The sequence below is a fragment of the Agrilus planipennis genome, unplaced genomic scaffold (genome assembly GCF_000699045.2).
Source record: "Agrilus planipennis isolate EAB-ADULT unplaced genomic scaffold, Apla_2.0 scaffold35, whole genome shotgun sequence".
NCBI lineage: Eukaryota > Metazoa > Arthropoda > Insecta > Coleoptera > Buprestidae > Agrilus > Agrilus planipennis.
The window spans coordinates 375,897-388,415 of NW_020438957.1; the positions used below are offsets into that span (position 1 = coordinate 375,897).

At 31.9% G+C, this 12,519-nt stretch overlaps 1 protein-coding gene across 2 annotated transcripts; it reads left to right on the plus strand.

Moving 5' to 3' along the window:
* Positions 1 to 1,288: 1,288 nt before the first annotated feature.
* On the plus strand, positions 1,289 to 10,726 carry LOC108744851. Of its 2 annotated transcripts, none has more exons than XM_018480805.1 (4): positions 1,289 to 1,392; positions 2,016 to 2,143; positions 7,679 to 7,822; positions 9,543 to 10,726. In XM_018480805.1, exons 2-4 carry the CDS (start codon positions 2,021 to 2,023, stop codon positions 9,909 to 9,911), a joined length of 636 nt encoding a protein of 211 aa, XP_018336307.1. In that variant the 5' UTR covers positions 1,289 to 1,392; positions 2,016 to 2,020; the 3' UTR covers positions 9,912 to 10,726. The 2 variants fall into 2 exon arrangements, with proteins under 2 accessions (XP_018336307.1, XP_018336306.1); XM_018480804.1 differs by lacking the exon at positions 1,289 to 1,392 and adding an exon at positions 1,438 to 1,684.
* Positions 10,727 to 12,519: the final 1,793 nt, after the last annotated feature.

Consider the following 12,519-nt stretch of genomic DNA (forward strand, 5'->3'; position numbering starts at 1 on the left):
TCTTGCACAGAGCTTTTCCATATGCAAATGTTGGTGCAAAATATGTTGCACACGTTCATATGACATCTTACAGGTCTCAGCTATCTCACGCACTTTCAATCTGCGGTCTCCCAGCACTATTTGATGAATTTTTTCGATCATATCTGGAGTTGTGACCTCAACGGGGCGTCCTGAGCGAGGCCCATCAGAGGTGCTCACACGACCCTTTTTAAACTCGGAAACCCACTGCTTAACGGTTGAATATGACGGGGAGGATGTCCCCAGTGTTGAGTCCATCTCTTTTTTAATTTCCTTCGGCGTTAACCCCTTCAAATAAAAGTATTTGATGACAGCACGATTTTCCTGCTTTTCCATTTTTACGAAAACCACAGAGGCGTCTTGTTCAGCGTGCTGTCAAACCTACACTAGCAAGGAGATCGGGCTGAAACTATAGCTACAAGCTATCCAAGGATGGTACTATAGAATGTCACCTCAAGGTAGGCCTAGTGGCGCCATCTCTTGGTTAGGCCGGAAACTTATCAATCCACCCTCGTATATGACAGAAATGAGAATTAATTGTCGGTGGTGTTTTTTATTTAAAATTATTAATTTTAATGCGAAAATTCATTTTTATTTTTATCTACTATAAATTACTTCAAGTTAATGATGAAAAATTGTTGTTATTGTCACACCCTTTCCAGGAATCGGACCGAGACCTTTGTCTTTACGCACCTCTGATCAACATTTTATTCGAATTAACACTTTTTAAATTCATTCAACGTGTTTCTTTAAATATGTAAAATAGATTCTAAAATTCTCAGCAAAAGTCTCGGTTTCCTATTTCTAAAAGTTTCCAGTTATTTTTGGTTAAGTATGGACACTACTTTTTTATAACAAAATTTTCGTAAACTTTTTACACAATTCCGAAATAATCTGAAGTTTATTTGAGCGGTAAACTTTTCCCCATTTTAGCTTTAATTCTTACAATATTGTCTTGAAAACAATTCCAACCGACGATGGCCTGTAGACTTCAATCAGGATAGCATCAGTTTACTTGTTCGCAGAGAAATCCTTTACCAATTTATTAGAGAACTTCTTTTTAAAAAATGGTGAAATATGTGAAGTTCAGTACGTAGTTAATTTTTAAATGTCATATTTGCGTTACTGATGAATTTAGGTATTAATAGTCAAAAAATGTGGATAGGTACGAGTGGTGTCCAATGAGTTTTTAAATAGCAGAGCTTTGGGGTCTGTTTATAAGCTTCCTTGACCCCTTTGATCCGATTCGCCATTCTTCGAGTGCACATGTTCAGTTTTAGCCGAGAGTAAACGACCTACATATATGCCTACTAGAAATAAGAAGACTTTTAAGACATTATCACATTCACCGTTCAACTGTCGCCACTCTAAAGTGTAAGTCCTCGTTTCACTCCTTCTTCGTTCCTTTCTTATGTACGTAGTAGTAGTTCGTTGTTGGTGTGGTAGTGGGCACACGACCAAACCACCACGAACATCTCACTGACATTCAAAAATTAGTGCACAGTAGCCACGTGACCCACGTGATGTGATCACCCCCTAGTGACATGCATGTACCATTTTCGTTTATAAAGTGACACACGTACTAGAGCTTTTCGCGAAACACATTTAGGGTGCCTGACGAGCATTAAATTAAAAAAGTAGCAATAAAGAAAACGCAGATATAGTGGTACGACATTGATATTTATTTGGATTTTCTTTTATTTTTAAATAAAGAAAATTGTGATCTGTTTTTGTGAAGTGATCAAGGAAAGAAATATTTGTGTGTGTTTTCGAACGGTTTCACAACATCCAAACACATAAATACACTTGATCAGTTTCACAATTGATTAACATAAATAACGCTTTCGCAAGTTTTCAAATTCGCCTTGCGCATTAAAAGTTTCTTAACCACTCGATATAGTCATTTGCATTTTCCGGATAATTAACATCATTAATAACTCAAATAAGTGTTATTTACGATGTGCCAACTTTTACTTACATTTATATTTGTTTTTCAGTAAAAATGAACCTGCTCCTTTGTACGAGTTTGACCGTTGTCCTGGCGGCTCTCTTGTTCACCAATGTCCACAGCAAGAGCTTTAGCAAACGAGAAATATCTGACTCAGGAGTAGACCCAACGAAATTCGTAAGTTAAATTTAATTATCTATAGATAATGAAAGCATTAATCTATTATCAATATAGAAACTACTGCATGATAGAGATGTTCAGGTATTTATTTAAAATTTTTAAACTAATCGACGCATGGATAAAAAACAAGTAGATAAAGTAATTGTTTAATAAATAAACGTAAATCTGTATTAACAAAAGTAAAAGTGGATGGAGATCGAGAGTAAAAGTAAAGCCGGTTGTGTGGATACGCGTTTTCGTTTGTGCAACACAAGATATTAATAAAACTTAAAATGTCTGAATCGCTACAACTGGAATAACTACTTATTGACCGCAGTTTATTGCGTTAATAATAATATTATTAAAATGGAAATTAATCAGCTACTTTCTAAATAAAGCAACCTTTATGATAAAACAGCCTTCAACAATATATTTTTCTCGAACATTTATTTATTAGAATTCATAATTAATTCAAAAACACGCAAGAAGTTGCTTTGTTTGTTCTAATGCAACACATTTTTTTTTAAAACGATTGTGTATACATTGTTGTTATTGACGAACAAATAAACCGTAATGTTCCATTATATATAATATTACACTTATTTAACACAAACTAAAACGAAAACCGATACAGGTGCTTAACTTTTAATAACCATCAGATATGGTTTGCGTATATATATATAATCGTTTCAATACGAAAACAAACATAAACCTAATGTAACTACTTAAAAAAAACAATGTTAAAGAAAAAGGAAAGAATAATCGGAACTAAAAATCATGACCATTTGCATTATCTATTTATTAACAATGAGCTAAAACAGCATCCATTATATAATTGTTTACAACATAAAATGAACATAAATAATTGTGTCTAGATTATGACTTAAACTACAAAAAGCGATTGCAATTCAATATTATTTATCCATTGCAGCATTATTAAATTAATAGGTACTTATATATTAGGTAGCGTAAAACGAATATCGGGTTTGTCGCTTAACTGCTCATTGAAGTCTCCTCCGCAAAATGCGATTAATCAATGAATTCATTCGCTTTGTTGCCTGATAAGTAAAGCTATCATATAGTGTATTCGTTTAACAATCATTTAACGCAAAAATAATTTATTGATAACAATAAAAATAGGAACAATATAATATTTTTAGTACTGAACCTACGAGTAGTTTTGATATTTAGAAGAAAAACTGACCATATTCGATAATCAATAATGCAAATTAAAAGTAATTTTGTTTATTTAGTTACCTGATTGTATTTTACCTACAGTTTTGTAGAAATATGTCTACATTGTATGTATTTGATGTCGCAGGATCCTGTTTTAAACGGGTCGATAGCAATAATTGTGTAGCTCGAAGCAAAGTTATATAGTTATACATAACGAAGGTGTCTATTTCCGGAATATTTACTGACTGCATGACTTTTCACACTTCCGATTTCAAATAAAAGAGAAATTTCTTATTGTCTGTCAGAACCAAATTTAGCGAGTAGGATAATTTAAATTCACATAACAGCTTTTCACCTTAAACGAACATAGGAAATAATTTTCAATTTATTATTGTCAATTAGCGTAACATATGCGCATTGCAACTGATAATGTTTAAACAAAAAGTTATTTTCAGTTATTTATGATGTTTTAAAGACAATATATATGGTGGCGGCTCCGACTCGACACTGTGGTAAAATTCAAAATTTTTGCTTATTCTAAACACTAGTTAACTAAAATTTACTCATAAAAGGCATACACATCAAAGTGCCAATTAGACTTTCTTGAAATTTCCCACTTCAGTGAATCGAAAAGCGAGTAATCGGTACTTAAGTAATAGATAATTAGTTTTGAATTTTTTAAAAATTTGTGAAAAAAAAGAAGTGTTAAGTCTCAAGAGTGTACCGAACTTCATGGCTTGCGAGAGGTGTTTTGTTACAAGATGTAGCTTGATTAAAAGAATTAGTGAACTGCAAATATTTATTCTACCAACATATTATAGTATACATATATTCATTTATAGGAATTGTATATTACAGTAAGGTTAACTTATATGCAAGAACAGTAACTTTATTTTGTAATATTCCTTGTTGGTGTAAATCATAAAAAACATCCCATTCTATCAAAATTTAAACCAAAACAAATATGCCAACACCGGCAGAAAAAGAAGGTAACATTGGAGGAAGGAGTGCACAGCCCTCCTGTCTATCCTAAAACAGTAACTATTTTGTAATATTTTTTGTTGGTGTAAATCATAAATCGCATCTCATTCTAACAAAATTTAAACCAGAACAAATATGCCAACACCGGCACAAAAAGAAGGTAACATTGGAGGAAGGAGTGCACAGCCCTCCTGTCTATCCTAAAATTTAAAGAATCAATGGCATTAAAAATGAAATATAAATTTTACATATTTTATTCCAAATTAAGTGCAGAAAACGAAATTAACTTCATGAAATGTAAAATAATTCGAAGTGGTCTGTATTCGTAAATTGTAATTGTAAATACGTAATCCAAAAATGCAGCATTGTGCTACAGATGGCGTTCACTGTGCCGTTTGTAGTATTTTCATGAAATGTGTTTTTGAAAACTTTTTTATTACTTTCTATTCAAACAGGAATAGACGGTTGCTCCAACAAGGCAATTCCGGGTTTAATTTGAGTGGTTAATATATTTTCTTATATAACGTTTATAATGACCGCCAAAATTACGAAGAAACAAGCGTAAAAGATTATACGAACACTTGATCATGTATGTAACGCATGGTGTTTGCACTAATTACTTCCTACAGAAAAAAATAAAAGTCCGCATCGGTTCCTATGCAAGCGATTTTCCTTCCGCCATCTCCCGAGTAAAATAACGCTATAGCACGTACCCATGGTGCATGCTAATTTATAGTTTTAGAATCCATCAGCTACACGTATATCGCAGTCTCATCTTCGAAGAAGGTGAAAACGCAAAAGAGCAAAGAGAAAGTGGAATAGACATTATTCATTTATGCAATATTGATGCTTGAATCCTTTGCTTTAATGCTCACGCTTCCTCGTTATTACCCTGTTTTGATGCACTTGTTTTGAATTAAATTGAACACATTAAGCAAAACATCAATTAAATATTCTAAAGAACGTATCTATCACACCATTGTGCAGACTGAACTAATTAAAGAGAAAATTATAAGTGGATCATCGTGCTTCACAATCTAATTAAACATTTTGATAGCTGTCAACGGGGACTGATAAAACTTAGTCAATGTAGCTGTCGAATGCTACAGGCATTTTGCATGTTTATTTTATGTACAAATACTTCAAGGTCTTCTTCTGGCCATCGAATTTAAAGATCTTTAAGGGGTCTTCACCTTGCTAAAATCATATCCTACCTAAAAGAGAAGGCATTATATGAGGTTTGTCCAACGGCACCAACAAATGTTGTAAAATTTTGCCGTTGTACGTATGATGCTACAACAGCCGTTAATGTATTCACTTCACTGACTGAATTATTGTATTTTACTACAAGTATTTTGAAGAAAATTCGATACAAATACAAAATATTGGTACATCAACTGTATAATTATAGCAGCTTCAAACTATTATTATAAAACTTCTCATTACTACGAAATAGACATAATTCATGCTCTCAAATTATCGGATCGTACTACATTTAAATTAATTTTCTTTTTTAAACTACAGACGATTTCTTCAATTTATACTTACGTGCCACATAGTTTTGTGTGTAGTTTTTTAGTATTGTATTGATGAATTAATAGACAATAATTGACATGCACTATGATTTTGAAAAATTTTAAATACATAAACTATGAGTGAAATGATACAAATTGGATATAATCTATAACGATTAAAATAAAATTAATGATTACAATTATGATATGTATCTATCCACAAATTTATCGTAGGTATAAGAGAAAGCGTGAATTCAAGAACAATATTACTATGCGTAAGTTATTTACAGGAAGTAATTACTTATTTTCTTTTAATTGCCACTGTATACAATAAAATATAATTAATTAAGAAACTATTTATACTTGTGGAGACGTATATTCGTAAATTAATAAAAAAGAATTGAGCATAGCTACAAGTATACACTAACAAGTACACATTAATGAATGAAAATGGAATAAGATACCTTAATTAGATAAAACTTTTTGATACCATTAATTAATCAGTAAATCAATCAATCAATAAGTTAACTAAACAGTGTGCGGTGCTAGATGTATTGATTTTATATTTCTGATCAAAAATAGTTGTTATGATATAGCACTGATAACAAGAGCATGCTTTATGTTTTTCTTACTTTAATTTCACTGGCTGTCAGTTCGCTTGAAATTCCACCTTCGCGTGTGGTTTTACAATAAAAAAAACCAAACGATTAGAAAATCCTAAGGCGATTGCGTAAAAATTGACAACAGGAAATTATAAAAGAATAAGTTAATAGATACCTTTAACGATCACTAAAACTGATAAGAAATGTTGAGGTTTAGGCTGAGTGAGATTAGGTTCCTTGCATTAATCTTACCTCGCAATAATCTAGAAAATAGCAGCAAATTTCATTATTCAGTCGTATAGCGATTAGAACGATTTAAGTAACAATTCCATTTATTAGATTAGTTTTGTTTTGCAATGAGAATGAACTTAAATGGAAAATGGACATTAATGCATACCTACACGGCGAATGTACTTTACATTATTTGCCTTACAGGTTTCAGTTTCTACCATTCGAATGTATCACACTCCTTGGTACGACATACATACAAGAAACTTATTAGCAGTAAATACGTGTGTAAATTTAGGTTTGCTATTAGTTAATACGCATGGTTATATCTGTATTGACATAGCAATCTGGATAAATTGTGTATAGTATAGTTATCGCACCTACGCTGCAAGAAAATTGAAATAGCTGTTCGTTTGTTTGTTTGTTTGTTGCTCTTACCAAGGAGAAATTCTTTGTCAATTTACAATCTACTCCACAAGTGCTGATGTATATCCATTTACTTTACATTTTGACCTGAACACTAACACTAAGTCCTTTACAAAAGGATAAATTAAATTTACTTTCGACCTGAATTTTGTTTTACAAATATTATAAATTTTTTATGATTATTTATTGGTAGCAATTGCTAACAATAAATAATGAGACTTGGTGAAACAATGGGAAAGACATGAGTACATATAAAATGATGCGGTTATTTAATACAAGTGAAAATGGACGTTAGATAACTTTTGCAATTATGTAATAGTAAACATTTAAAAAATCAGGTAAGTTACAGAATAAAATCACAAACGACAAAATGGACTAACTTTCATTGTTATCATCTACCTTCTAACGAAAAAGATTCGCTGTAGCAACATTTGTCCTTCTTCTAAATATTAATTCATTTATTAATGGAGAATTAATCAGTAAATCCTTGTAATGATTACTTTATTTGTTATATTAACGTCATATATAGGTAAACAAATCGGACGTATCATTTGTTTGTCATTACACATCGTTGGTTACTGACGGGAAAGAAGTGTTAAGCAAATTTAAGGCTTATTTGGTTTCAGGAAGTGAATATTGCAGATGTAGATCGAGAAAAGAGAGGCTATGACCACCATCACGACTTTCAAGTACCTGAAGTAGATTATAAAGCCCAAGGCGTGGAACACAAATATGTGCTCAAGAATGCGCTCTTAGGATTCGTATTCCACGTAAGTATTTTGTAATCGTTGGGTTTACCGCAAAATTATCGACAATTTACTTCAAACTTCCTTAAAACAATCATAATTTCTGTGCATTTTTTATTTATTATTCCGTTATGTTTTACCAAAATCGAATAAAGAAGTTCATGGTATTCTGTTTAAACTGCCAGACGCGGACGGTAATTTTGATCCTGTTGGATCTCAGCAGCGCGTCGCATGTAGCTTCCACAAGATACAGACAAATTCTACCAGGTAGATCACCATGAACTTCCTTATTCTGTCGTGGAATTATGACAAACCATCGAAATGAAGATAGAAAGATTTAGTTACGACGGTTTCTAAACAAAATTTCGTTGTTGCAATATGTTTGTAGGATTTAATATTCCTCAGGAAAATTTTCAACCAAAAATAATCTGTTCATATGTCACCTCTTCCATTGTCATGACTGCAACCTTAACAAACCAACTGTGCGTTTGAGTGTTTCCCAATAATCGTCCACGCACGATTTCAACAATTTCGTTAAGGATAACCGACCGTATCTTTAAATATACAAAGTTACATAATTAGCTTTAGATTTTGTTAGATATACGGATATGCCGCCGTTAAGCAACGAATTAAATTGACATTGAAAACAACACAAACTTAATGGATGATAAGCTACTTAAGCAATACACTTGGCTCGCTTTCTTTTATTAGAAGGCCGCATTAATAACAAAAAAAATTTGTGTACTTATTACCGCGATCGCATGCGTATTATCTCACTTTATTTTGTTAAAATTTCAAAAATCGTTTACATAAAAATTGCATTAAAGTGAATTAATTTTTGAAATACTTTTTACCATTGCAGATAATCTTAAATTAATGAGGAAAAGATTAGTTTAAGCGAAGTTATTAGCTATTTAGTTTGGGAAAACAAACATTTTGCATATCCATTTACCAAACGAAACCAAATTTACAAACTGATTTTATTAGGTTTTACATTTATTCAGTTACCAATTTGACAGCCTCGTGATATGATATATTGCAGTAGCAGTAAATACCCACTAGATGGCTATGTACAGCCTGTACTTAAATTTGAAGACTATTGTCTATAAACGGAAGAAATATCACGCAAATTTGAATTCTAAGTGGGTAGAAACGTATTGAATATCTTAAAAATTAGTAGCTTAGTGTACATATATACGCTCGTAAAATAAAAAAAGGATTTCAGTAAAATAGCTAACATTTTGTTTTGTTTGTACGCAATTAAATGAGTTTAGTTAAATTTTGTAAGCTTTCATTTCACTCGTAACATACAGTATTTTACGCACACGAAAATTGCATGGTACATTCACTTGGTTTTTGGGTTATAAATACAGAACGTAAGTGTGATGAAAGTATCTGCCCAGTGTGTTTATTGCAACTAATATAATAATTAATCATAATTTACAACGGCTAATTGCGAACAAATTTTGATAATTTTAACCGCGTACCACTTATAATTACACGTTCAGATTAAAGCATGTAACGTTCAAGAAAGTAAGAAAGCAATTAAACAATTATTGAACAATTTCTGGATGTTATGTCGAAATTGTCTACGGCGCGCTGATGAGATCCAAATAGCTGGAAATCGCGATTTACGTATGGCGTTTTAAAGACATAAGTATTTAATTTATCGCCAATATTGTAATGTATAAATGGGTTTCAGGTTTGTTGCGTTTTTACATGGGCTGCCTAATTTCTTTTTCAGAAAATTAACTCCTTCATTGATAAGAAAACGGAATGGATTGATCATCTTGACAAATCAAACATTCCTAAGAACAAAGCTGCCGGAATTTATCCACCAAAGGACGAGAAAACGACGTTAGCGGGAGCAATATCGGGAATCATCGGGTCAAAACTCGAAGCCGCCGGACCTGTAATTTCCTTCGTTACTCATAAACTTACGAGCGGTAGTTCTTTATTCAACAAAGGACACGGCGGTGATAGCGGGGGTCTTCACGGAGGCTCATCTGCGGGGAAAGGCTTTGATGTGGGGGGTCAACTCGGGGGTCTTTTAGGAGCTTTCGCTGGAGGAAGTAGTACCAGACACAATGGGGACTCTTATGGAACTTATTAGTAGAAGTACTCCCTAAAATTTGAACTTTCCTAACGCAAAATAGTAGAACACTTTTAAATCTGAATTAATTTTCATCTTAATTTCCTTATTCTGTTCCTTCTTCTTTTACAGCTTTTAAAAATAAATCTATTATTATAAACCGTTACGGAGTGACTAAAAGAAAATGTTACTTATGGGTATCATTTTGCTTTATTATGACCACCCAGTGATATATTAAAACTAATCGTTCTCCCTGAGAACAATTTTAAATAGTAGGTATTTTGAGGCCTCATTTACTTAGAATTTGGTAAGCCTTTTTTGTTCCCTTTAGTACTTTTTTTTTTCTCGTATTATATTCTACTAAATTGTTTGTTATTTAACAAATTAGTAATGCAAAAAGTTTGACCCATCGGAGAATAGTACCGACTTATTTATTTTATTGCATAATTGTCACAAAACCCATATAAATTTGTCTAATTCAAGGTCCGTACTTATTGAAAGATTGCAAAAGGTACTAGCAATATACAAACATCAACATAAGTTTGTTAATTAAAATACTCATAATGTTATGTAATAATTGTCAATTAATTGAGAAATGTGCGGCTGCCATTTTGTTGCTCAAAAACGTGTATGTAAATATAGTTTGTAGATGTAGACTTTTTTTATAATTCTTACTATGAATGCTTTAAAAATGGTGAAAGCTAATACGAGCTTGCAATTAGTGAAAATTATGACTTGTCATTATATTATACATGAAACTTATTATTTTGCACGTGTACATACGAAATTTGGTACTTTTGTAAATAAATTATGACAAATAAACGTTATTTAAAATTTTCGTACCTTTTCTTGACCGACTCTATTTTTTTTTAAAAATCGAAATATTGAAATGTAACATTAACAAAGTCTACTATGCTCAGACAGGTTAATGCACCTTATCAATATAAAATCAACCGTACGCAGACAATTAATAGAAAGTATATATTACGTATCTAATCTATAAAGCTAGTAATTAACAATTTGACCATTTGGACAAAGCGCTCTAAAAAATATTAATCTTGTTAGACCTCAGTTAAAATTAATTTTTAATTTGAAATATAATCTTATCATCATAACCCAAATATCAAAAAGCTTTTTCAAAATAATCAGGATAAACACCACTTACGTCTCTGTACAAGTTTCAGATTTCAGTTATCACTATATACAAGTACAGATGTTGATGCCTCAGCTAAAATAGATAATACAAACTTTAGGTTTAGGTGTCTATAATTCCATACTGTATTTTTCTGCCACATTCTTTGATAAACAAAAAATGTTTATAATAAGTAGTGTACCGAAAAGCTAAGGACCGAGAAACCCTTGACATAATTAAAGAAGCGACAACAAAATTGTGAATATTTAATGTCAGTTTATTGGCCTAGTATAATAATAATTGTTTTCTTCTTTATAGCATGCAGAAGCTGATGTTATATCCATGTAGATGCTATAATCAACTTGTCTGTACCTATTGTATGCAACAAGAGATCTTCAAAGCTGTTGCTTTCTCAAAAGGGATAATCTATTTCAAACAAAAGCTTCTCTGTTAATCTGCTACAAATTCCATTTTCTTTTTCTTTTTTAATTAGATAATTAACAGTGTGGTAATGGTGAATTCTGTTATATGACTGTAGGTAATAACACAATAACTTTTAGGTAGTTATTTGCTTCTTTTAAGTCTAATACGTTATACTATTTTCTAAAATAATGTTAAATAAAACTGAAGTAAATATCTTTGGAAAATTGTTATATGTGAATGCACTGAACATCTCTATCGTAAAATATTTATCTTATCTCTTCTTTGTGCATGAGTGTAATTTAATTTTTTATAGGCTAAAAAGAGATTCTCCTGGCACGTCAGTTCAACCCCCAAGGCTCCGACCACAACAGAAGACATAGTCATTTTCGAAAAAGATCAACCAGTGTCTTTAGACATCCCAGACAGGCTATTTGGGTCATCTTTTACGTTGGTCACTAACCTTTCGTCGACTGTCGGCGACTATATAATCGTAAGTTACTTAATTTAGGATTTTTTTTTAAACGCAAAACGATCGTTATGTAACATTCGCGGATTTCGTTAAATGTCTTTTATCATCACAAACCTGTCGGCCTGCATTTTGCATACGTCGCTTAAATTTATCATCGCCAACTATTGCACAGGATTCTCCATGACGAAATAATAAACGAAAAGACACTGGTGACCTGACAACGACGTGGGGTCAGATAAAGATAAGTGACATCAACTTTTGCAATAATTTCCTTTTAAATAATTACAGTGAAGTCGGTATATCGTTGTCTAATTAACAATTGAGAAATTAATGTTTTTTTGAAGTCTTTGAAAGTCTAATGCGTCCTAAATTTTTTTCTCATTATAAATAATATTTTCTTTTTTACATAATTCTATAAGGGCATCTTCAAAGAATAAATGTAAAATGCTGTACTGAACTCTTGTCAATCTAACTGCCTTGTTTTTGTATTTTTTTAGAATTCGTCAATGAGATTAGCCAATGCACTGCATACTCTACAACCCTTGTTAAAGAAATTTGGAAAGGGAAACAATCTAATTATAGCCGTACTATTAGTCACAGATGTA